Raw genomic sequence first — 24783 nt, forward strand, 5'->3', positions numbered from 1 at the left:
AGACACATTGCCCAGGCAAATGGAGCGTAGAGGGTATGTCCACATAACTGGCCACCAGACCGGACCGCATTCCCACTTCTCATTATACAACCTTCCACAGGTGTCTGTGCCTGTCTGGGGGGTGGTGGGTCTGGGTACGGGGGGTTTCGGTTGCTGGTGCGGCTGCATGACCAAGTGACAAACCACAAAAGGCTCTGACGTTAACTTTAAGCATTATCTACTTACTTAACGCACACGCAACGCACCGCAAATGTTGCTAATTCTGCGGTTATGTCTGCAACAGTTGTGCGTCAACGGAACAACTGAATATCTGGGTCTTGGATGGTTGGAGCGGGGCGGAGCGGTGTGGGTTCATGGACCTCGGTTCATGGGCGAACAACTATGTAATAATAATGCGCCGTTTGCGGCTGCCTTTGAGTAGTCACCGCAAATCAAAGTCATGATCTAACCCACCCCCCTACGATGCCACCGCCATCTGCCCTCGGCGCCCACTCCACCATTCGGCCATTCGGCGAATGTGAAATGCCAGCTGCCGTCTACCGCCTGCCGCCTGCTTAATGAAGTTCAAACAGTATTCGGCTATTGTTGCCGCTCCTGCCCCTGCTCCAGCTGCTCCACATGCCCCACCTGCTCTTCTTGCCCTACTGCCGGGTGCGTCAGTTGGCTTTTCCTTGCCCTGCGAGCGGCAACTGTTGCGGTGGTCAAACAGCAGCAAGTCAATCTATGATAGACAAACAAGACACAGGCACAGTGGACTCCTAAGGTATTGCAAGCACTGAAACATATTTCAGAGCTTAGGGAAAATAATTTGTAGAGAAGGTGTAGTCAGAGTTCTACCGAGAAACAGTGCACTCCTTCATTTAATACCATATATTTTTTTGTGAGAAAGCCAATCGACCTCTTTCGAACAGGAAACAAATCGGCAATCCAGAATTACTTGTGCGTTGCGGCTTGTGTTTTTTATAATTGCGAATACATTTGCCTAGCTGCACACTGCAGATATCATCCCACTGTGCCTTGTGATTTGGTCTAAGCCCAACAAATGCTGTTACCACCTCGAACCTCAGCTGGGTCTGGGCCCAGGTCCAGGCAATGTTTGCACAGCCAGTGATGCATGCCAGGACCAGGCTGCTGCCTCCACGATGCTTCCTGGCGTGATGCGGGCAGAGAGCGACAGGCAGCAGGACAACGAGCCTATCACAATATGCGACACGGACATCGTCGTCGTCGTCGACATTGCCGCAGCAGTTGTAGTTGTTGCTCGTCTTTGTGCTATCGGGGAGTCGTATGTCTGATGTCTGGACCCGGCATTAGGCTTAACACTAAGCCCAATGCAGACCCCGGAAAATTGCAATAATATTGTTCAGGAGTAGCGGCCGACGCCGACGCTGAAACCGCTCTGCTGCGCTTCTCCAATCTGCCATCTGCTGCTGGTGGTAGTCGTCGTCTGCCATCAGACGTCTGCCTATTCCACCAGCATAAAGTTCAATGTTAATTTTGGACATTTACCTGTGCTAATATTGGCCACACGCACACCTGCAGACATGTGTGGGCTTGGCACGCGTTTCTAATACCTTTCGGTCCTGGGCGCAGGGGTTTCGGATCGGACCTGGTGTGTGGTCTACTGCGGTCTTCTGCTGCTACTGTTATTCTACGGTTCCCACAGTTGTTGGTTTTCTTGCAACCCATTCCAGCATTCCCAGCCCAGCAAGCCACCCACCGCAGTGCACACCAAGCCACCCAACTATTCGCCCACTCACCCTTCGAGCATGCAATGTTGTTCTTTCTGATGTCGTTTGTTTTTGTTCGAAATTGCGCCATCAGGAATATGCACAGGTGCATTTTAGCACAATAAAAACGTAATTGCTGGCAATTTAATGCTGTTGTTCTTTCACTGGCCACGCCCCCTTATCCGGACACACGCCCTGACGTGTCGTGTAAGTCATGCCAGAAATCAACCCAGAAATCGCACTGAATTGTTCAACTAATTAGCGGACTTATTTCTGGCTCGTATTCCGTATCCGGTCTATCTATGTATACGTTCCATATGCCAGACCTTCAGTAGAATAAGGAGCCGGCAATACGAACATATTCGTGGGTGGTACTGGATATTAGCTCGATATTTGATTAATGTTCTCTTTAAGCGTTTTTAAATTTCCAGCCAAAAGCCAGGAAAAAAGGCGAGGCGAGTCGTAAGTCAACCCTTTTCAAAAACGAGTCCCAGAATAATTTGCGCCCCTGTTGGCAGCATTTCAAATCGAAGTCATCCGCTCGTTTTTCACTCCGTCTTTGGCTTTTGCTTTCGCTTTGCGCCTAATTAAATTTGGCATAAAGTCCCTTTTTTTATTGCACCGCCAGCCATAGCCATCAACCCCACCCGTCAGACGAGGCAGGAAAATTACAAATTGCCAACTTCATACAAAAAACTTTGCCCATTCAAATGTTATTGGATACAGATACTCGCACATTTGGGTCTGTGCCCGACGCCCTTTCTTTTCTTTTCATTCTTTTTTGGCTTTCTTTCATTTGAAGCCATCTTTTTTCCATGCAAATAATTTCAAGATTGAAGGGCAATTAATCACAGACACTCGATGCCAAATGAGATACAAATTTGTAAGGGAACCGCCCATGGCTCCGCCAGAATCGAGCCTGACTTCCAAATGAAATACCCCTGTTAGGACCGCAGAAACGAAAAAAAAGGTAAAGGCCTGTACAAAGGGAATTCCCAGCAGCTCTAAAAGTTAAATAAAATACACAAAAAGGGCGCAACTAAATGGACATTTATTTATTTAAGCAACTTTCATTAGTCGGTCAGCCGTGAAGAGGGTCTGGTCGAGGGTCTGGATACCTCTTTAAAACGTGACCAGTCTCACCCAGAAATTTAATTAGATCCCCACCCAGACCATAAAATTGAAAACAATTAGGCAGCCACACAACGCTCGACCGTTATACTGCCCTTCCCCCCCAGTAAAGCTACGACCAATGAAAAGTAGTTGCTCTGCAAAAGAAAAATAATGAAGCTTCAAAAGAAGATTACATTTTAGCATCCGAAGATTGAAATGCCCTTGAACATCGCAAGGCTATCTCTTTATATTGTAACTTGATAATATAATATTTAGAATATAATTTTAATATATAAAACTATTCGAATTGGGAGTTTTCTAATATAGTTGAAAAAAATTATGTAAGACTTGCAACGAAAACGATAATTGGACCAAAGATTTGGTTGGACTCCCATTATGTTTATGGGACGATATTACTATACAATTATAAATAATTTTAAATAAATGATCGGATGATCCGCCCATAATTGTACCACCTCAAGCTATACTCACAATACCCCTTTCCAGAGTGTGAAAAGGAAGTTCAGTCTCGCTGGCCCGCCCCGGACCTTGCAATGGCAGTGGCATTGGCCAAAGCCGTCGCCCTAGCCGTAGCCATAGTCGTTTTCCTTGGTGTCCTCGTCGCCGGAGCCCGTGAAGTTTCCACTGCTCGAGCTTTGGCAATGTAAATCCAATCCGGCGTGCAGCCATCATGCGGTTAACACTTCGTATGACATAAATTACGAAAGTTTGCACATACTTTTTCACACACAGCCGCAGCAACACCATGGCACCCCCTTTTCCTGATTCTATGTGCATTGCCTTGGGCATATTCCTTACCAAATAATGCTCGCCAGCGTGCAAAATGGCTTTCAACGGAGTTAGGGGAGATGGGTGTCTTTCCCTTTCGTCCTGGCTGACTCGTTCACTCTCCTAATGCCCTCTCTCTCTCTCTCTTTCTCTACCCCTCCCATGCCTACTTCTAAAACAAAAGCCTGTGAAGTGTGTCTGGCATTCTTTCATTTCGGCTTTGGCGCGGCGTTTTGAAAAAGTTTAAAAGTTTACCCAAGATAAAGGAAATATACATCTATGTATATGTATATATAGCACACGTATATATATTTAAATTGTTCGCGAATGTATGTGCCTGTATGCGTATTTGTGTGCGTAAGCCATAAGCATTTTACGCCTGTGAGAGTGCACAGTGATTCTAGTGCCATTTGAAGTGGATTATCATTGCAAAAACAAAAAACTTAAACCAAAAAATACATACACAAAAACATGATTAAGATTAACAAATATTTTTTACTTTAGTCTTAAAATATTCATATTGATCTGTGCTCAAATAAACCACCATTTCGGAAAGCCGGAAAACAGCGAACAACTGTTCCATTTAATCGAAATTTTCAAACAGATTTCCCATAAGACCTGAAATCTAAGTTGGTCCCTCGAACATGTTTCTATGTAACTATAGTACATATATAGATATGAGATAATTACAAGAGATCAACGGATATATAGATGAGTGACGGTAGCTGGGAAATGCACCTGTCTTGTACCTGCACCTGGTTAATGATTATTCCTAAACTTTTTACCAACCTCATTTCATTTATTCTTTCTGACCTCTTTACTTTTTCAATTCTCGATAATCAAATAAGTTTTCAGTTACAAAGAGCTGAACATTTTTACTCGCCCCATCTTAATTTCTTCCAACTCTACTCTTCATCACTTGCGGAGATTTATTTTTCAAATACTTCTCATTCCATGTATACTTTTCCTTAACATCAACAGTAGCCCTACCATTATTATTTGAGAAATGTCGTTTTACATTCCAAGAATTTTTTTCGTTACCATACCCCTCACTATTCCCATCCTTGCACTGCTCCACTCATCCAAAAACCACTCCACTTTACCGATATCCTCGCCCCACTGTGCCTCAAATTGACGCTGGTGCGTGCCTACTGCGCCTTTATGATCCGACGGGATCATATGGAAGGGGTGAGTGGGGAGGGGCCGGCTGGTTCCTTTGCAACACAGAAACAAAAGTTTTCCCCTTCGCCTGCTGTCCTGTCCGGTCGGCATGCGCGTGTGTGCGTGTGCACTTAACACTTTGCACACGCACACACACACACACACACATGCACGCCTAACTGTCGCATAAAGTTAACTGCGCATAGAAAAATGGAAATTTTTATTAGATTTCGATTTTCGTTTCTTGCTTCCCTCCCTCTTCCCCTGCTTCTCATTTTTGTTCTGTTCTTTTGGTTTTGTATAAAATGTTTATAGTCGCAATACATTTGTAAATGTTTGCCATCATTTTATATGCGCGCATTACACTGTATCGTACATGGATATTGTCTCCGTGCGTGCCGATGCCGCAGCGCAGAAAGTTCAAGGCTCCCTCCGGCTGATTTGGTTTGGCTTCAACACTCGCCACGCCATGCCACGCCACAAAGGAATCTTCGAATGAACTGTTCCATTTACATATACTCCAAAAGACAAATTGTTTAAAGTTTGGGAGAAATTTTTTTGCTCAGGTCTTATGTTTTCAAAGTGCACCACAGTGCTGGTAAATTATTTACTGATCTCCCGAAGTGGACCTAAGTTGCTAAGTTTGTTGGTTGTGCGTGAGAACTCCGATTTTTAGATTGAAATTATTTTGGTGTAATTAAGTTGCAAGCCTGATAATCCAATACAAATTTTAAATATTACATAACAAAACATAATCACTTACAAGGCAAACACACACTGATTAATCAAGCAAACAAAATGCAAAGCAAATCAAAGGTCAGGTGACACCTAAAACCAGCTGAGCCTCACCGACAAGCCCACAGCAAAGAGCAGAAAATGGCTTGTAAAACGCCCTGTAAGACAACAATTGAAAAGAATTACCTCCAATCCGAGGACGATTGCCAGTGCCCCCACACACACACACACACACACACACACACTAACATGCATACATAAACGTACTCGAGACAGACGGACAAATGTATGCAAAATGCTTTTTGGCAAAGGGGCTAACAGCGACTACTTACGGCTCTATGCTGGGTGTTGCAGGAAGAGGAAGGCCATGCCCTCCATTTGGTTCCTCCAATGGAGGGCAAGGCCGAAGGCAAACGTAAACTCTTCAATAATTGAACGTGTAGTCATGAGGAAGCGATAAAATCGAATTGCTTCCTTAATGTGTGAAATTGATACAGGAAACAATTTTCCACATTGTTATGGCTCGCACATGGTGCAAAGGCATCGGCATTGGAATCGGTACTACCATTGCCACTGGTACTAGGATTGGCATCTTCATCGGTGACATAGGCACGGCATCAGTGAGTGGGGCGATGCTACTCAATGGTGGTGGCACAGGAGACATCGGCAGCGAAGCATTTCAGGACTTGCGTGCGCTCAATTTCAAGCGATTTGGCCCGACACAAAGCCTTTGGCTCGGTTGAGCCTTCTAACTCACTCGCCTTTGGCTAAATATTATATTTCAAGGCCCTCCAACCACTCGATACATTCAATCTCCTCCTCAGCCATAGCCACCCGATCCCGGCACATCGCACTCCCTCCCTGCGGTCCACGGTCTATCAGCGCATGCAAATATGCTTTTGAATTGGTTTACGGCCATTGGAGCGCGCACATTAGGAGCCCGGCCAGAGTGGGACAGGATTGAACTGGAGTCCTGCTCAATTGCATGTCCGCTCCTTGATGATGGTGTTGGTGTTGCTTTTGTTATTGTTGTTGTTGTGTGGCCAGGACCAGGTTCTCTGCAAGCTATTGCTAATGGCGTGGCTAACACGATTTGCGGCGAGCCCGGCATCAGTAGCCGGCAGCCGGCAATCGGCAATAGGAAACCGAGAAAATCGGCTGGGACTGGGGACTGGGGACAGGGGCAGGGGCAGACCGCGAGTTTCAATTGCGGTCGCCTGGATCTCCTTCTGATGTGGCGGCTGGCGAAAGGAAATGGATGGAAATGATGAGCAAAATGCAATGCCTGATCAAACATTCCAATTGGTTGGCTGTTCAAAACGAAACAAGAGCCTTGTGCCTGGACATGGCACAGGTTGAGGCTGAGGCTGAGCCTGAGCCTGAGCTCTAGTCTCCGGTTTGGACCACGACCCCCTAATGTGCGTCAATTTTAAGGGGCGTGCAAGCCGAGAATATTAACAACGCGACAACTACGCGTACAACGGTAACAGCAGCGGCAGAAACAGCAACAGCAGAGACCAGGTCTAAAACATTGTTAACTCGTAGAGCCGTGTGCCGTTTACATAGCTCAGTGCACCGTGTGCCGGGACCGGTGCTGGCGCTGGGCTGGGAATACGTATACGTATAGCACGGGACTGCGTCAACGGGAAGATGGGAAAACGACGCGCCGTTGCGCGACAATTTTCCGCTTGAATTACGCTCCCAGTTCATGCTTCGTTTGCACAAGCCAAGCAGCGGCACACGCAGGGAGCTGGGATCAGAATGGCTGGGGAGCTGGGAGCTCGGAGCCGGGGAAACTGGGAAAGAAAAAATAAATAAGCGGTAGCAAATTTCCATTTTTGCCAGGCCAAAGCGAAAGCCACTCAACGGGAAGAGGCGCAGGGAGAGGCACGCACCCTACAGGTGCAGGTGCGACAGACGCCGCAACAATCGACGGTTGTTACTTTTGGCTCCTGCTGCCCGAACCGGGACCCTGGCCCCTGGCCCCTGGCTCCTCGCTCCGGACCTGAACCCAGTCCCACGTGGCCGTGGCCCTGCTCCTTAACTTCTCTCGCTGTTCTGGAATCCTCCTTTATACTAATTCTCCCCAGAGATAAGCCCTATGCAAATAATGAAAAACTATAAAAACTCATGTGCGGCCAAGCAAGGAGAAAGCAGGGGAGGAAGCCGGAATCTGGTTACAGACAACGAGAATGGGATGAGAATGAGCCATGGAAATAATATCGGCAAAATAAAAATGTGCAAAAAGGCGGAAAATAATTCAACTAAACAATATACACGTATTTACATAAATGGATGAAGCCGCTATATTCAATTACCCCCCAAACGTGGCCAAACCGTTGAAAAGTTTTACTCAAGGTGAGCAGGGTAAATGGGATATCTTTAGTTGGGAAACAACTCAATGCGACATGGAATTCTTTTTCAAATTGGGATAACATTTTCAAATTTTCTACATTTCAGCTAGACAATAAACTGTACATAGAAACGGTTAATTGAAGTTTATGCCTTTGTGATTATACAATTATTAAACACACCCTTAATATTTAACATGGACACCGAAAAAAAACAATTTTTTTAAGATTATTCTGATAAATTTAGAAATGAGAAAATTTATCCATGGATATATGACATAAGTCATATTTCATTCGCTAATGACAATAAAAAATTCTTTAACAAATAAACAAAACAAAATTTAAATAAAATACTAATAAATTTAAGAAACAAAACCAATGATATTCACATTGAAATCAATCACACATATGTATGAATGTTTATATTTTTCCGCTTTTTTTTTAATTAAAAAATGTTGATTTTGTCACTTTGTGCACTTTTATAGCTTTAACTCGGCATCATCAGAGCGAATACCCACAAGAATATACATATGGATTAAAAAAATGTACGACTTTTCATATGGCTTTTAGTATGTGTCGATAGAGTGGATATGCCTAACATATACCGACCCAAACTTGAAGTTTTGTACTATTTTTCATCATTCTTTCCATCTCCTACTATATTTAAGCGATATTTTAAAAGAATTTAGAACATTTCTGGTTGTCTTAAATGCATTTAAACTAGCTTTGTTCATTGGATTTTAGACGCTCTGAATATCTAATATTGGGCAAAAGGGAACTATCCAAAATACAGACTGTACGGAAACTTTCCCTTAAATATTTACTAATCCTGAACCAACTACCATTCCGTGTTTAGACTTAACCAGTTCTGACTATCCTATACAGCCTTGAATCAGAATTGAAATCTCTGCCCCGACAGTAGTATTTTGTTCAGGAGGTGAGGCAGACTTCCGACCATCCTAGGGTTGTGGATGGGACTGTGGATGGGGATGGAACTGGGGATGGGACTGGAGATGAGGATGAGGCTGCTGCTGAGACCTCTGCAGGGGCTGCTGCTGTTTGCATATCAATTTGGGAATAAGCAACTGGGAGCTGACGGCATTTGTATTTGTGTCAACAACTGATTGGTATGCGTGGCATGCGGCTCGATGAGGTTGCCGCCCGGCCACATACAAATGAGTCATTGTGGGTCACGTAGCGCTCAATAGGTCAACGGGTCATAACAGATTCGGTTGGATCTCAATATTTGTTATCGATGAGTTGTTCCGGCTGTAATTAATAAACAATGACCGCCGACTGCTCCCTGAGGCCAAGCACAAATTCAACGAATTAACAATGAAATTAAAAAGTAATTTCTGCATTATAGCAGAAACAGAGACATCATAGGGAACGCAGGGGTGGGCAAAAGACTTGCAATTGTCACTTGAAAATGTTGGGTATGCAAATGAAGAGCAGGATACTGGAAGTCCCCCACTGCCGGACCGATCGCGGACCCATCGAAGTTTGGGGGAGCCGTAAACGACGATGGCGGCGGCTCTGACAATGATGCCAACTGCCAACTGCCAGATGACTGCTTAGCTGCCAGCGGGGAGCGGGGGAGAGGAATAAGAAAAGTTGAAACTTTTAATTTGATTTGCAGCATTTTAATGGATTTTAATGAAAAGCAAACAGGCGACGACTGCAGCAACGGCAACGGCATCAGCAGCAAAAAACTCGAGCAGAAGGACACTCGAGCAGCGAGTCGGGGGAAACTTTGACAAATGCCAAAGCGCGAAAAATTCACTTCACTTTATTTTGGATCTCTTTTCGGTAACTTAGACGCAACTCAACTCCGGGATGCGTCTCCCCCAGCGGAACTTCGACTTCGACTTGGCATGCGCTCTGTCTGCGTCTGCCATTCCTTTTTTTAATTGAAAATGTTTGAAATTCCATGCCGACTGGCGGGCTTAGGCTCAGGCTGAGGCTGAGGCTCAGGCTGGAAATAAACACCAGAAAGTCACAAGAAAATCAGAAGAAAATAATGCAGAATTAATTTCAATTAAGTGTACTTGCCGAATCATGAATGTGACAGCTAGGCGTCATAAGTCATGCATGTATTCGGGGGCAGGGGTACGGGCAGGCAAACGACAGCCAGCAGCCAACAGACGCAGGCGTTGTCCTGCTAATTAAAATCACATAAATTACGCATACGCCATGTGGCGCCGCGCGAAATGGAGCGAAAATTTCAAAAGTGGCGCATTCTTGATCAAAAGTCCATGGCCAGCTAATTTGATTAGCTCGAAGGTCCGGCTCTCGCTGGGGTCCGGGCTCATTAAGTGGTCCTGGCCCTTGTCAGCTATATTTTTTTCTTGTGTTTTTTCTTCATTCTGTCTTCTCGTCATCTTCTGGTTGTCCGCGCTGACGGAGTCTTCGTCGCCCTTTTCGTGTTCGTCATGGCGCCTATCTTTTGGACAGAACTCATGCAACATTTAGTGGCAACTAATTGCAGCAGCATTGAAATTAATTATTTAACCCTTTTTATTGTTTAAGCTCTCTCGGCTTTCGGCTGTCCGTTGCCTTTTTGGCCCGGCTTTCGGTTTCGGCTGTGCCGAGCCTCATTAGCATAATTAATTGTGCAAATTTGCGTAGTTAAACAAGTTATTATTTCAAATTAAACGAGTACTATACATTCCATCACTGCCAGGGGTGTGAGGAAGTTTTCAGAGAATTTAATACAATTCTATTGTGTTTCGCAGTAACAAGTCCCTTGGAACTTTTGAGAAGAGACGTTGACCTCTTCTGCTCTTCAATGGCGCCTCACCTCAAATTATCTCTTTTTCCACACAGGTGAACCACAAAGCCATAGACAAAGAAATGTTCTGTCAGCACACATCACACTGCCGAACCTCAAAATCTATTGCCGGCTTTCGGGGGCAAACTTTGGAAATCCTCTTATTAAAGGCTTATAGCTCCAGGCCTCAGTGAAAGCGGGCCGATGCACATATTGACCATATGTATTGTCTGCAGACCACCACCACTGGTCGGGACAGGGACATAGCTTTCAATTAAAACTCACACGACCGCATAGGGAAATGGAACTGCGTCGACCTGTCTGTAATGCTGCAGATTAGCGATATGTAGTCTGAATAAACGCATTTGAATCCATAAATTGAATTATTTATTTATCTTATTTATTTGAATTTTTCATGAACAGCAAGAGAACAAAAAAAATTAAATGCGATTCTCCCGCCTTCTCGCCTTCCATGAAGCAGTCTGCCCTTTGAAATATTTTACACAATTTAATGGCCGTACGGCAAATAAAAAACGGAAACAAATGCTCTTATATATGTACAATACATTATCATTAGTCGTTATTCGTTATTCGTTATTTCTGATTTGTGTGTGTTTTATTCTTTACAACCGAAAGACGTGCGAATGAGTAGGTAAATTAATTTATACATTTATGTTTAATTTTCTGCACACTTTTTTCAGCACACACTCTGCTCAGAGCTTTATTTTAATTGGATATTTATTAACAAAAGTGATTTCAAAAATTTTCAGGCTTCATTTCGTTAAGTATGTATATCAAGTTATACTGAATTATTTTATTTGGTTTTGGTTTCTCTTTGTTTTTTGTTAAATGTAGCCTGAGTATGCATTCCCTTTTTTCTGTCCCACTCTCAGTGGAAAATATCTTTCATTTGTTGTTGCTGTTTATGGTAACGAGAGGACATCGACCCGTGGTTAGCATTTAGTTTATATTTGTAGTCGCTCAGCCAAATGAAACTTACTATGTGCTGCGATTTGGTTTAGTTGGCACTCGTTATGGCTGGACGCCGCAAGGACAGGCCGAGATACATTCAAACACCTACATATGTACATATACCCATACACACATACATATGTACATATTTATGTACGTATTTTGTAGGAGTCTGGCTTTATGACATGATTTATAGTTGTTTGTCCTCTGTTTTGAATGTTTAAAATTGTATTTACAGCATATTTATGCTAGACTTAATTATAATGATTTTTACAGCATCTGCATATTTCTCACTGATAAAATCTCATGTTATTCCATTAATTCCATCTTTTTTGTATGTAATTCATATATTTTTATTATGTTTCATATGCATAATATGTGTTTCATATGTGGGTTGTGTATTCCCGTAGCCCGTAGCCCATAACCCATGACCCATCCACTTGGCGTCACGGTCGCGTCGGACAAATACTCGTGGTGTGCGGATAAATATAGTACTCGAAAAGTGTTCAATGTGCTCTACAAACGCATGTGTTTGTCATTCAATTGCCAAGCAACGAACGGAAAAAATTACATCTATATACATACATTCGATATAAATTCGATCGCTTCGCTGGCGAGTGACATTATTCAGGATAGTATCGGAATATCAGGCAGGTCGTATTCTTTTTTTTGTTTAAGTTTCCCCTTTCGTGTTTGTTCAGCTAATCAACTTGAAAACATTCGTGTACAAGGTCCACACCACCACGTGAAATTTATCAAATTTATCGATAAGCAATATGTGTATGTTTTTCCTCACCAAAAATGAATTCAATTGGCTCGAAGACCATACTGTATTACTGAAAATAGATCACTTCTTATCTGTCGTATACTTAAACAATAGATGAATTAAATTCACGTGAAATGAAGTTTCTTGAATTGCATTAATCTTCAACCTGATTTCGTTTGACTGTGAATATTTGGCACACTCTAAAAATTGTAAACTTCAACACGACTTCAACTCCAACTCCAACTTCAACCCTATTTACACCCGAAAGCTTTGCCTATTGACTAGTTTGCGGTCTTACCTTTGTGTGTTACCCTAACTAACTAACTAACTAAGTGACTAGCTGACTGACTAACTAACTAACGTGATGATATAGTTGACAAAGTCGCCCAACGAGTACGAGGCGCAACCCGTTCCAACTCCCACTCCAACTCCGCCTCCGATCCCCTGAGCAATTTGGAGCCCGTTCATGAGGGGCGTCGAAAGCACAGTGCGAGAAAAAGTGTCACCAGCCAGGCGGAAATTAGCGAGGTCGTGGCCCAGGCGCGGCTCCTTTGTGCGGACCCAGAATCTGCAAGTCGGGAGAAAAAGGAAGGAAAAGACAAATAAGCCAGAGGAAATGTCACGGCGGTTAGTTAATTGCATTGAAACGAAACGAAACCGAGGCAAACGAAACGAAATGCTAAATTGGTGCACAACCAATACCAAAAACCGAACCGGAAAAGGTGGAAGTAAGGGGGGTTTGGCACTTACTGGTGCCCGCATGTATCAGCATTTGATTGTTCAAATTATCGAACTGCGAAAGTGAGGCACTGAGTGACGTTTCCCGCCGCAGCTCCGGATAATTCTCAATTTCCGCGACGCACTTCAGCTCGAGGATTTTTCCAGCCTGGTAGAAGCGCTGTCCCTGCAGATAAAAGTGCACCTGCAGCCGCTGGCGACGCAGCACATAGTCGTGAGCCGGGATGCTGGTGTCGATGGTGGGCTGCAGCTCGCCCAGCAGAGGCTGCAATAAGCGGGAAATCGAGGTAGAACAATAGCATGGCTTGGGCGACAAGGACAGGGATGGGGACAGGTACAAGAGACGGGGGATCGTGGACTAGGCACACTAACCTGCTCGCCGTTGATGTACCAGGTGAGCCGGGTGGGTAGGCTGGAGTAGTCCGAGGAGCATGTGGCGCTCAGGAACTCCTCCATGCGGTACATCGAGTTGAAGCTCTCGATTAGCGGGTCGCTCTGGGGCAGGGCTGTGTTAATGGAAGCCAGAAATTAGCAGGGGGACAAATGGAAAAGTGCTATTCGGCGTGTGCCCACCTGCCACCGTCATGTTGTCTGCCTTGTCCGCCAGCTTGAAGTGCGGTGCATCGCCGCTGACCTCGCACTTGTACAAGCCCGTCGACCGGGCACCCTGAAGGCTTAGGTCCAATCTGCAGCTGGACTCGTTGCACAGATACTTGCCGTCGAGCACTTGCAGGCCGGGCACGCCAAAGGTCATATAGATCGGACTAGCCAGCGGAGAATACCTGATCGCGGGAAAGAGCCAATGAAAACGATGTTCATGCAAGCAGATTTCGCCATTGACAGTACCTGAAGAACTCCTCGTGATCCTTATACCATTTGACAGAGTTCAGGGTGTGTCCTCGCATGTCATAGCTGCAGGAGAGCGTCACGTTGTCCCGAAAGTCTACTATTTCTGGCACACTTATGTCCGTAACAAACAGGGCCGAGACGCTTGAATAACCTGAAGTAAAGAAACGGGCAAAAAACGGGGTCATTCTTATGGTTTTGTGTTATTTAATAATAATTAAATATCAAATAGAAAGAATATTGGTTTAAAGTTTTAGAAAAGTTCCATATTGAAATTGTTACTCAAGGATTGAGCCCTAGCCAACGTGGCTTTAAATACTGTTCCTAAACACCAGCCCTATTTCGAGCTCTATCTTAAGCTCTAAAAGTGCTTAAACAAGAAGAATTTCAATGAAACGAGATAACGATGGTTCTGTTCATTCAAATGCAATACTAAACAAAATACAAAAGCTTTGTTACTGAAACAAAATGATTAAAGCAGTGCCCGATTGCAGGGATCCCGATCTATTTCCTGTAATCGATTCTGGGGTGGGCCGCAGGTGCATGGCACCGTAACATGCAACATAAACAGGCTCAAAACTAGAGGCTCCTGCATCCTCTGGGCATCGGGCATCGGCATCGGACACAGGAACCCGGCCACAGGCCAATGACAAAATTTGGTGTCTAAAACATAGGGATGTGCGATGCACAACACACGGGAATGTTGGTCGGTTTGTGGTTGGGGGCGTTTGGGGATGAGTAATTTTTAATTCACGTAGGTTACTGACCTGCAATACAGGGGGCGATGGGATATGCGATGGGCTATGGTTTACAAATTTTTGCATGGGCTTGCCATCCTCTGGCACATGAGACATCGAATAAATTTGAAATTTCATGATATGAATATGCAAAACAGTTAGTTGGCCAGGTAGCAGGGTGTGCCACTGCAGCAGAAAGAGATGGACGGAGAGATGAAGAAAGAGGGAGAGAGGAAGTGGACTAAGCGCAACAAAATGCAATGGATATGGGATACGGGGCCATATGTAACTGGCATATGTACGATAGTTATGGCAGGACCAGGACCCACTCAGGGGGCAGTGCTGGCCAGCGATAAGCCTGTCTACAAGCTGAATAAACTTCAGTGGGTGGTGGACGGGGACCGAGAACTGATAAGAAATGCGAACAAACCAACTGTCAAACGACTCGGCTTCTGTGTTTCAAAATATAAATTTAACATGAGCCGAGGAATGCGTTCGCTGCAGGATGACAGACTCGGACCGGGGACCAAAGTTCAAAGATAAAGTAAATGTCAGGATAGATACTCATGTATGTAAATGTATCCTTATTTCGAATACCAAATTATATTTTCGAAGAAGAACTCGTTAGAAATAAATTGAGTAAAGTTTCGACTGAATGATTTCTTATATATTACGCATATAATCTATTATATAGCGTAACTTTTTTGTGTTAAAGACACAATTAAAAAACCTTTTCTTTGAATAGTATCCCTCAGCGTACACTCTTTTGATAAAGATATTTATTTGAATAGGCATTCAGTTAAATCAGTTGGAAGTGTAAGGTTAAGTAACAAAATCCCAGCTATTTGCACCTTTAAGCTAAATAGAATACAAGAAAACACTTAACTTACCAATAACACATACATGAGCCCATAGTATATGGATTTAAATACTTTGCCTAAATTGATTTCCATACCGAAATACTTTGGCCGGCGTGTGGAAAATTGATGGAATTCATTAGCAAGTTTTGCTTGCGTGAGCAGTCGTAAGCCCCAGTCCGAAACTGCTTTTAAATCAACCAAAACTAATGAGAACTTTAATCCTTCCTCTTCCATTTGTTTTGGGGCAAGGCAACGGCAACGGCAACCCCCTTCGGTTTTGGCCTGGTGTGTTTGTGTGCTAAGCCCTTTCCCAGCTCGGCTAACCACACACAGGGGTTGGGACGTGTACGGATGTACAGAGATGCAGATACAAACATAGATATATTTACACCTCAGCACATGAAAACTTTGCTGATAATTAACCTACACATTTCATTCGTGTCTGGTCTGGCAAACGCATTTACTCCACAGACCAGAGCCGAGCCCGACCAAACCCGTACCATCCCACGCAGGACAAAATTTACATGTGTATGTGCATTGGGATTGACTAGATACTCTCTAGGTGTCCATGGGGAGAGGGGGCAGCTCTGACCAAGTTTGGTGATAAATTCAGTTAGAGACGCCGGGATGAGACATTTATGGAAACATTTTTGCCATGGAATTTTTTCTGTGAGACTGGAACATTTTCACCTAAAAGTAAAACTAGAAATGAGTTTGTCCTTTGTGGCCAGCTCATGTGCATATATGTATAATCATTTGATTAGAAGTCATATCCCTCTACAAGAATCCACAAAGTATTAAAAAAAGAGGAAATATATAACTAAATAACAAATAAGCAGAGTGTTTTCGGACGATAGCAGAACGCAGTTGCATCTTAAAATAATTGGGGTCCGACTGGGGGTGCCATAGTGAGTGGAAATAGAAGAGGATCCAAGTGGGCAACTAATTTTCAATGCAAAATAAAGAGGACTAAGCTATTTGTTATTTGTTATATATGCTTTGTAGCCACGGCGACATCGTACATTGAAACGGCACAATGGACAATCTTTAATTCCATTAGGCAGGCTAAATTGTTGCCCAAAGGAGCTAGCACATGGCAAACACTCGTAATAAGTATTTCTGGGGAGGGTCCAGCTGTGGTATTCCTTAGAAATTGAAAAGTTACAGACCACTCCTTCTCACCCACTCTCTGTCTTCCGCTCTGCTACCCCTTGCTCCGTCTGCCTCTGTGTGGGAGTTCTTTGTGTGAATGTCCTGGATTTCAGGAATCCCTCGAATGAATGTGCTCGGAGGTGTGTAAGGAAAATGTGTCAGCCACAGACGGAGAGGAGATGCGGTCTCGCAGGTGAACTGAAACTTTTCATATACCCGATCAGTGGGTGGCGAAAAGTTTCCAAAAATGAGTTTCAGTTCATTAGACAACCAAAAATTCTTTTATTGGTAACTAAAGTATATAAAAAATTAATTGGAAAAGCATTCAAACCACAAAAACTCAATTTATTTAATTTATTTGGGGGGTAATTTAAATATTTCATGTATTTAAAATATTATTAAATTTATTCCCCTATCTATTTCCTCTATCTACTCTATCAATCTCTTAAATGCGATTGTTTTTAATACTTTTGTGCATTAAAAATACATTACAGCTTATATTTCAATTGTGTTTTTATTTGAAAGGACTTACACTATGTCGGAAAAGGAAACATACATATATGTAAAGCCTCTCGTAAAATCAATGCCACAGTTTAAATTCTGTAACGGGGAACAATCAAACAAAGTGAAAACCTGCTGTGGCCATTTCCTTTTTCTTTTCCCAATTTACGATTACGAGTACGAGTACGAGTACGAGTACAAGTACCAAGTGCATTGCAGTGAACTTTACCATCGCGCAAACGGAGGAGTACTCGTGCCATTGCTAGTTCTAGTTCGCGTTGTGTGAAGTATAAGCAGAGGAGCGAAGAGCGTCAGCTCATTTAATGCGCTGCAAATTAATTGCCCCACTGCCATTGGCAATTCAAGAGACGGAGGGGGAGAGTGAGAGGAAGAGGAAGGGGAAGACGGAGGATGCCTTTGGCAGTCTGCCTAATTGCGAACATTTCAAAAATACAATTTAAGTTTAAACTGCACTCAAGATGTGCAGCAGCAGCAGGAGCAGACGCTGCAGAATGAGCGGAGGCAAAAGTTGTGGCAGCAGAAATTACCAAATGCCAAAAGGGATGAAGGCTGCCGAACCCACGAGCCAGCCAAGTGGCAAGTGAAAAGTGCAACTGCAATAGCAGCGGCACCACAGCCACCAGGAGCCGTGGAAATTATGGCAAAGTCATTAAAACAGCCCGAAGGTCGGGAGGGCAGGGCGGTTGTGACGGAAATCTGGCCAGAAGCGAAAACTTTACCAATATTGATTTGCGGTTGCTGTTCGGCCCAACAGCAATAACAATTATAATAACACAAATAATGCGACTGAAAGCGAGAAGGATTTGATGGAAGCAGGCGATGGAGAGCAGTGGAACGCACTACACACACGCTCCGTAATCCCAGAAACCGCGTCATTAACCAAGCAAACAGCAGGAACAGCCGCACAGAACGCCACGAGTCGCGGAAAAAACATCATCGGAGAGCAGCGAGAAAAGCGACAACAGACAGGTGACAACAATTTCGAATGAAAAGAAAAACAGAGACAAAAAACTTACCAATTAAATGCGCGATGAACAGAAACAGCAGCCAGCCGTAATCCATTTTTCGTCCTTCCTGCCGGAGCGGCGCCGCTGAATGTTTGAATAAAATTAATTGCTTCGTCCAGTTATTGTTGCCCTTGGCTTTGGCAGTGTCGTTGATTTATGTAGTTTTTCTTTCTGGCCGATGACAAAGCTCTACGATATGTTTCACCGGATCCTTTTGTTGGAATTGAAAAAACAGAACAAAAACACAGAGCTAGAATCGAACAGATACAAGCGGAGGGCAATGGGTGGCGCTACTAATTGAACCCCGTGTCAAAGGATATACGAGCATAAAAAAAGAAGATAACCAAATCGAAATCGAAGCGAAGACGGGGCGAAGAAAGTGGAGAATGAAATATAAATAAGTAAACGGAGCGACAAACTCATGCAGAAAAGTTCAAAGGATACGCTCTGCCAGTGCCGTTATAAATAAATAACAAACATTAGAGAGAAGAAGAGGAAGCAGCTCGAGGAGCAGGATCCAGGGCAGGACTCGAAGCTGGAGACAGGAAGTACGTACTCGCATGAAAGGGAAAGGAACAGAGAGGAACGAAACGGAGGCAATGCTCGTACAGAAGGGCAGACACAAACACAAACACAGACATACAGACAAAGTACAGAAGAGACACACGGAAAACATGGTCCAGCGGCAGACGAGTGGGCGTGGCAGACGCCCAAGCATCCGATCCGAAGTCTCTAAATGTATGTAGTCTGTACATATGTATGTGTTTGTCAACTTAAATAATTTAAATGCCAAATTCAAACGAATCCATGTGTTTAATATTTGAATAAGCCATCCTGCCATCTGCCACCTGCCACTGCCACTGCCACTGGCACTCCTTCCTTTAGCGACCCTCACTTTGGTCCTTGGTCTCAGTACCTTTTTTGTTAGGTCTCTTGCTTTATTTCCTTCTTGTCAATTTGGTTTTGCCAGAGTTAACATTAAACTGAAGTTGAAGCACTCGGCGGAAGCGGAAGTTGCCAGTTCAGTTTGTCCGTCAGTAAAGGATATTTTTCCGTTGCTAAACTTTGATTTTGGCTCGGAAAAAGTGCGGATCTGGTTATGGTTTTCAGAGAGACTCGAATTTTAGCTACTGCAAGCACTAATTGACATTTCGCGAGTTATGAGGAATGTTCTTTCCCACGGTTTATTTAAAGTTTATTTTGTTTTCTCTCACAGAGTGCGGACTAGTCCTGAGCGCTTTCATGTCTTAATAATTATTGTTTTTTTTTTATTGACCACAAAACGGGCGACAACGCAGCACTGTCCAGGGTATCTCCGCGCGGCTTCAGGCTTCCGAACTAACTGAAGCTGCGAGCACGCGATGTGCGGCCCACAGTCCTCGGGAGCATCAGCATCGTCATCGTTCAGCAGTGCTGCTGCTGCTGCGGCTGAAGACTTCGTGGCCTCGGGTCGTCCTCTCGACGCTCGTTTACACGACCGCTGGGAGTCCTGTTACAGGACGCCTTTCTCGCAAGAGCACCAGCAAAGAGAGTCGAAGAGAGGATGCTGCGCCACAGCAGCAACAGCGACTCTGTAGCTTTGTCGCTTGGCCTTTTGGAGAATACCTTTGGCTCTAACAGCGCTGTATAGGCCTTAACAGCGCTCTTATAACCCTTAACAGTAGCTGCTGCTGTCAGAGCAAACAGCTGTTATCAGCCATCCTGCTATAAAGTGGAGTCCCCCCCGATTGTTCAGGGTTAGGAATCGGGCTCTCCTTTCTGCTAAACATTAACATATTCATATAGGCTGGCCAATAGCAGGATAACTTTTCCCACCTGCCTTTGAGCGGCGTGCCTGGCACCTTTCGTGCTGCTGTCTGCGTCAAGTTTTATAGTTAACGGATATCCCTGGTAGTTAAATGCAGACAACAACCAGGGCAGATTGTCCGGCTGTCCGACTGTCCGGACTGCAGCTGCATGTAAAAATATTACGTGCAGAGCTGGAAGATAGAAGACAGCAGCAGCAGCAACAGTAGGGAGTGCGGGTGGAGCCGGAGCCGGAGCAGGAGCAGGACCGACGACGACGGCAGCACAAAGTCATCTTATCATTTCATGAATAATGCAGGGATTTGTTAGGGACACATGACTGGAATTTTACGCAAAAGTTGTGATGATGTTGCCGCTGCTGCTCCAGCTCCAGCTCCTCCTCCATTCTCCACTCGCCAGTTACCAACCGCCAACACTTTGAGGTTGTTGTTGTATGCTACAGTATAACTGCACTTTGCTGCCACTGCCACTGCTGCTGCTGCTTCTGCTGCTGCTCCTGGGTGCGGCAATCAACAGAAAATTGCAGATTTTAAATTCAAAGCATTTTCGTTGCTGTCCCTTTTAAGCTCACTTCGTTGCTCGTTGTCTCATCTCTCCGTAACGCTATTTCACTCTTCTCCACTGAATGGACCCCTCCAACCACCCTGTTTAGAATGCAACTTAATTTCCACGAATAATTTTTGATGCTCAAATATGAATATTAAAACAAAGACAACGTGCACCCGAGCATATGCTACCTACGCTTTCTTTTACTTTCCTTTGCCGGCTAAACAGGAAGTTAGTCTGCTGTAAATACCATTTCCGGCGCTTTTCACACCACATCAAGCACATGCCAAGGCATTATATGCAGCTACCTGCTGCCAGGAGTCGCCTCTATCTGGCTGCTATTTATTTTATGTGAGCTTCCCTCGTCTCTGTTCTCAAGTCACGTGACAACTCCAACTTTATGCCATGCTAAAAAAAAGATGGAAAACTTGCCAAAAATGCAGAGGAAACACCGAAAAAAATGTCAACTTCTTTCGGGCTGCACTTACACACACGCAAAGATTCCTCTGCGTGTGTGTGTGGGAGGGGGGAAGGATGTAAAAAACTTTCCCTACATATAAATCAGGAATTTGAAAAATTCATAACTTTAAGTTTGCTTTATGACTTTTGTTTATAACGTGTTACCACACGGCGCGCCGTAGCGTTTGCGTAATGCATGCCATGCATACGCAGATTTTACCATGAACCAAATTCAGGCGCACATTCCCGACCACAGTCTTCAATAATTGATTAGCCCATTCCCAGTATATGCTGTGATAAAGTTATTTTCTTTACAGAACCCTAATGGTGAGAGGAATGCGGATAAAAAGGAAGAGAAACATGATTTTATAAACGGTTTGCTGACATTTCTGCAAGAAAGTATCATTTATTGATTTATTTTTATATAGCTTGAAGTAGAACTAAAGAAACAGTGTTGTGAGTCACTATAAAGCTTCTTTTGATTCCGAAAATTTAAGAAATTATGATTCTGGCTTGATTGTAAGCTTAAAGTCACGCCGTAGAATGCCAAGTCTCTCCTCCTTGAGAGTTCACCGATACCCAAAATAGGACCAGTAGTACGATTATTTATGAACTTGCACATCTAGTAGATTCGCCGAAAATCACTCTTACAACGAGATGCCCGACTTTAAGCCAAACGTCGTCTTGTTTGGCATCTGAAAGTCCGTAAACTGGTTTTATTTGCCTCCCAATCTGCGGAAAATCTCAATAGCTGCTTGCTAGTGAAAAATCCCATCCCCGACTGATACATTTTTTGCTCTGTGAAAAAAAATCCCATAAAACGTTTGGTCACTGGCGCTCACTTCGATTTCTTGCTGATGTCGTTTGAAATTATATTATTATTTATTCATTTAGTAATAATAATATTCCAATATTCCCAAATTTTCTGCAAAAACATGTTTTTAGATTCAGATCCAGTATATAAACTATTTAAAAAGATATTCGATGCCATGTCTGATCGATAAGTTTAGAAAGCAACAACAATTAAATACTTATCAAAAAAAACTTATCTGTTCAGATAACAATATTTTATAAATATTTCTTGGAAGCTTTTGCTAAATATTTTGATTTATTTATAGATTAGACTTACCATAGGTAGAGGCATTTTCAATAGATTTCGTGGGCGAATGTTACAGAAGCAGCCGTGGCCGAGCGGTTAAGGCGTCTGACTAGAAATCAGATTCCCTCTGGGAGCGTAGGTTCGAATCCTACCGGCTGCGGTTCGATATCCTTCTTTTTTTACAGATTCTTTCTGGCTATTTCGATCACTTATCGTTTATACTTTGTGAAATATTGAGATACTGGTACTTGATTCTGGTACGAGCTTTGTGAATGTTAGTTTGCCGATGTACATGAGGGACAAAGGTGTCGGGCTTTCACATAATAAATTTAATCCGATCAACCAGGTAACTGTTGTTTCGAGTAACTGAGGTGCGGCATTAAGGCTCGCTACCAGCTGCAGTCAAATAAGTGTTTGCGATGCAATCAGCCTCTGTTTGTTGACATTCGACTCAATTGAATCGGATCCGAGTCAAATGTTGTTTACGGGCAATTTAATTGCTGATTTTTTATTCAATTACAATGAGTATGCCCTTGTAGAGTGTTCCATGGTGGGCTCCGTGGGCTGCAGCCCACGAAAAGAGACTAAGGATGCCACTTATTTATTGACCTAACCGGTTTCACACTCAATTTATACTCTTACAGCGAGCAGTTTGTTTTTACAAAATTATGATGAGCATAAATCGTACCGAAGTTAAAATCAGTGAATCATAATTTACACCTGTCAAGTTATTGCAGCCATGTTTTACCTGACATGGAACTGCAAAGTTCAAATATGCAGAACGATAGCATTTTCACAGTTTAATGCCTTCTCGATTGGAAAGAATTTAACGCTCAAATTTTGTTGCAAACAAAAGTACACTATCTGTTGCAAGTTTGGAATCCGTGTTTGGCCTACAAGAACACAGTTTTCCATTTTGTTGAGTTTTGCGGTTTGTTTATGCCATTTGTGGTCTAGGGTCTAAATTTGAATATTCTGTTGAATAAATGTGTAAATATATTCGAAGCTGATCATTCTCCAGGCGAGTCTTTGGATAAAATTGAGGGCTTTTCTTGTATCTCTGCCCATTCCCCGTCGCTGGAGCCCAGCACATTGACATACTTTCCGTTCTTCAGCTTCATGGGTTCCCTGCAATCAGGGAGCCGTCATATTTGGCCACAATTTCTTGGCTCATCCTTGAAGCCGAAGCCCCCTGAAGAACTACCTTAATGAAAAACTAAATTGTCAATCAGCCATGAATTGAATCAAATGAAGTGTAAAATTACAATTTCATCCAATTTGCAATTAACTCAATGAGAAGATGGAAAAAAGAGAATGTTTTTTCCAATTTCAAATTATTCCAATGGAACGCACATGCAGCTGGACGACGAGGACTTCCCTGAGTGTTTGTATGTGTGTGTGTGTGTGTGTGTGTGTGTACTCGTAATATGTATAGGTGTGCCGAATGGCAGTGGCGGGCACTTTCACTCTGTGCCACACAACAACCGCAGATTGGAATACAGATACTCGCACAACAGCACCATCATCGGCATCAGGGACAACACTATGCGGTGGCTGCAACTGCTGACATCATTCCGATGTCAGGGGGCGTGGCAAGTTTAGCGCGTTTCTTGCAGGGTGCTACCTTGCTGCCTTGCTGCTGCTGCTCCTGCTGCTCCTGCTGCTGGTGCCACTGGAAAAGTGCAAGTTTAATTGCATTGAGTGTAACTAGTTAATGGCTGAAATTGCAAATTGAAATGGTGACAAAGTAATTGGGGTCAGAAACTCCCCGAGTGCCAACAGCAGCAGCAGAACAGAGTCGCACCGAGCGCTAATTACAAAACGGACAGGATAGGACACTGCAGCTGCCAATGGGGTCACTTGGCAGTTTTTCGTGCATTTCGCTCTGCCAGCAATAACTGAAAATATGCAGCGGCAATTGCCACAGCCCCAACAACAAGAAACAGAAGCCGCGCCGCGCTGCGCAGCAAAGAGTTGTGCGAATTGTGAAAGTTCCCTTCCCGGTCGGGGCTGTCTGTCTCGCTGCGACTCCAAAAACATTTACAAATTGATTTTTTGTTGCCGCTGTCATGTTGAAAATACATTTTTTGGCATATAAATGGCCGTGCACAAAACCGCAATGGGACCCCACTACCACTACCACAACCCCGAGAGCAGACGCACAAAAACACGACCACCTGATGTATTTAATGGCACATTTTGGCACAATAATAAAATGTCCATAATAAAACGCGCATTTGCATGTTCATTTGCAACACGGCCATAAATGCGAATTTCGCTAAGCAAAACTCATAAGCAGCTAATGCCCGGCAATAGCTGAACATTAACATTTGCCATTTGGTTGTTGGTTCTGACTCTGACTCTGACCCGTGGCTAACTGCATTTTAATGTGCCCCACAAATTGGCGGCTCAGATGCACACGACCCGCCAACGCTGCGTATGCGCAATGTGACAGCAGCAGACAAAAATCGATTGGGTGAATGCATCTCCGCCAAAAGTTGGCCACTTTGAGACAATTGACCCCGCACATCCACAGTAATTTCATATAAATACGTATATCCGCGTTTATCCAGAATATAGTCTTGCAGCTGGTATTGCAGAATGGAACACATTCGCTGTATGAT

At 43.8% G+C, this 24783-nt stretch overlaps 1 protein-coding gene and 1 non-coding gene across 2 annotated transcripts; one reads left to right on the forward strand and one right to left on the reverse strand.

Moving 5' to 3' along the window:
- Positions 1–12473: 12473 nt before the first annotated feature.
- LOC6587389 lies at positions 12474–19540 on the reverse strand. The gene is made up of 7 exons (XM_002013828.2): positions 19166–19540; positions 18259–18460; positions 13972–14125; positions 13699–13907; positions 13498–13631; positions 13138–13390; positions 12474–12955 (listed from the first exon to the last, which is right to left on the reverse strand). Exons 2-7 carry the CDS (start codon positions 18302–18304, stop codon positions 12852–12854), a joined length of 900 nt encoding a protein of 299 aa, XP_002013864.1. The 5' UTR covers positions 18305–18460; positions 19166–19540; the 3' UTR covers positions 12474–12851.
- Positions 19541–22237: 2697 nt separating this feature from the next.
- Trnas-aga lies at positions 22238–22319 on the forward strand. Its single transcript has one exon. It is a non-coding gene; the product is annotated as a tRNA-Ser (tRNA).
- The last annotated feature ends 2464 nt before the right edge of the window (positions 22320–24783 follow it).

This window comes from Drosophila persimilis, unplaced genomic scaffold (genome assembly GCF_003286085.1).
Source record: "Drosophila persimilis strain 14011-0111.01,24,50 unplaced genomic scaffold, DperRS2 tig00000000-arrow-pilon, whole genome shotgun sequence".
NCBI classification, from domain to species: Eukaryota; Metazoa; Arthropoda; class Insecta; order Diptera; family Drosophilidae; genus Drosophila; species Drosophila persimilis.

Bases quoted from the DNA above. Each gene is read 5' to 3' on its own strand.
- LOC6587389 (XM_002013828.2), bottom strand. From the start codon at position 18,304: ATGGATTACGGCTGGCTGCTGTTTCTGTTCATCGCGCATTTAATTG. The intron at 14,126-18,258 runs GTAAGTTTTTTG...TCTTTACTTCAG, and splicing joins GTTCATCGCGCATTTAATTG to GTTATTCAAGCGTCTCGGCC. The intron at 13,391-13,497 runs GTTAGTGTGCCT...CGCTTATTGCAG, and splicing joins GGTACATCAACGGCGAGCAG to CCTCTGCTGGGCGAGCTGCA.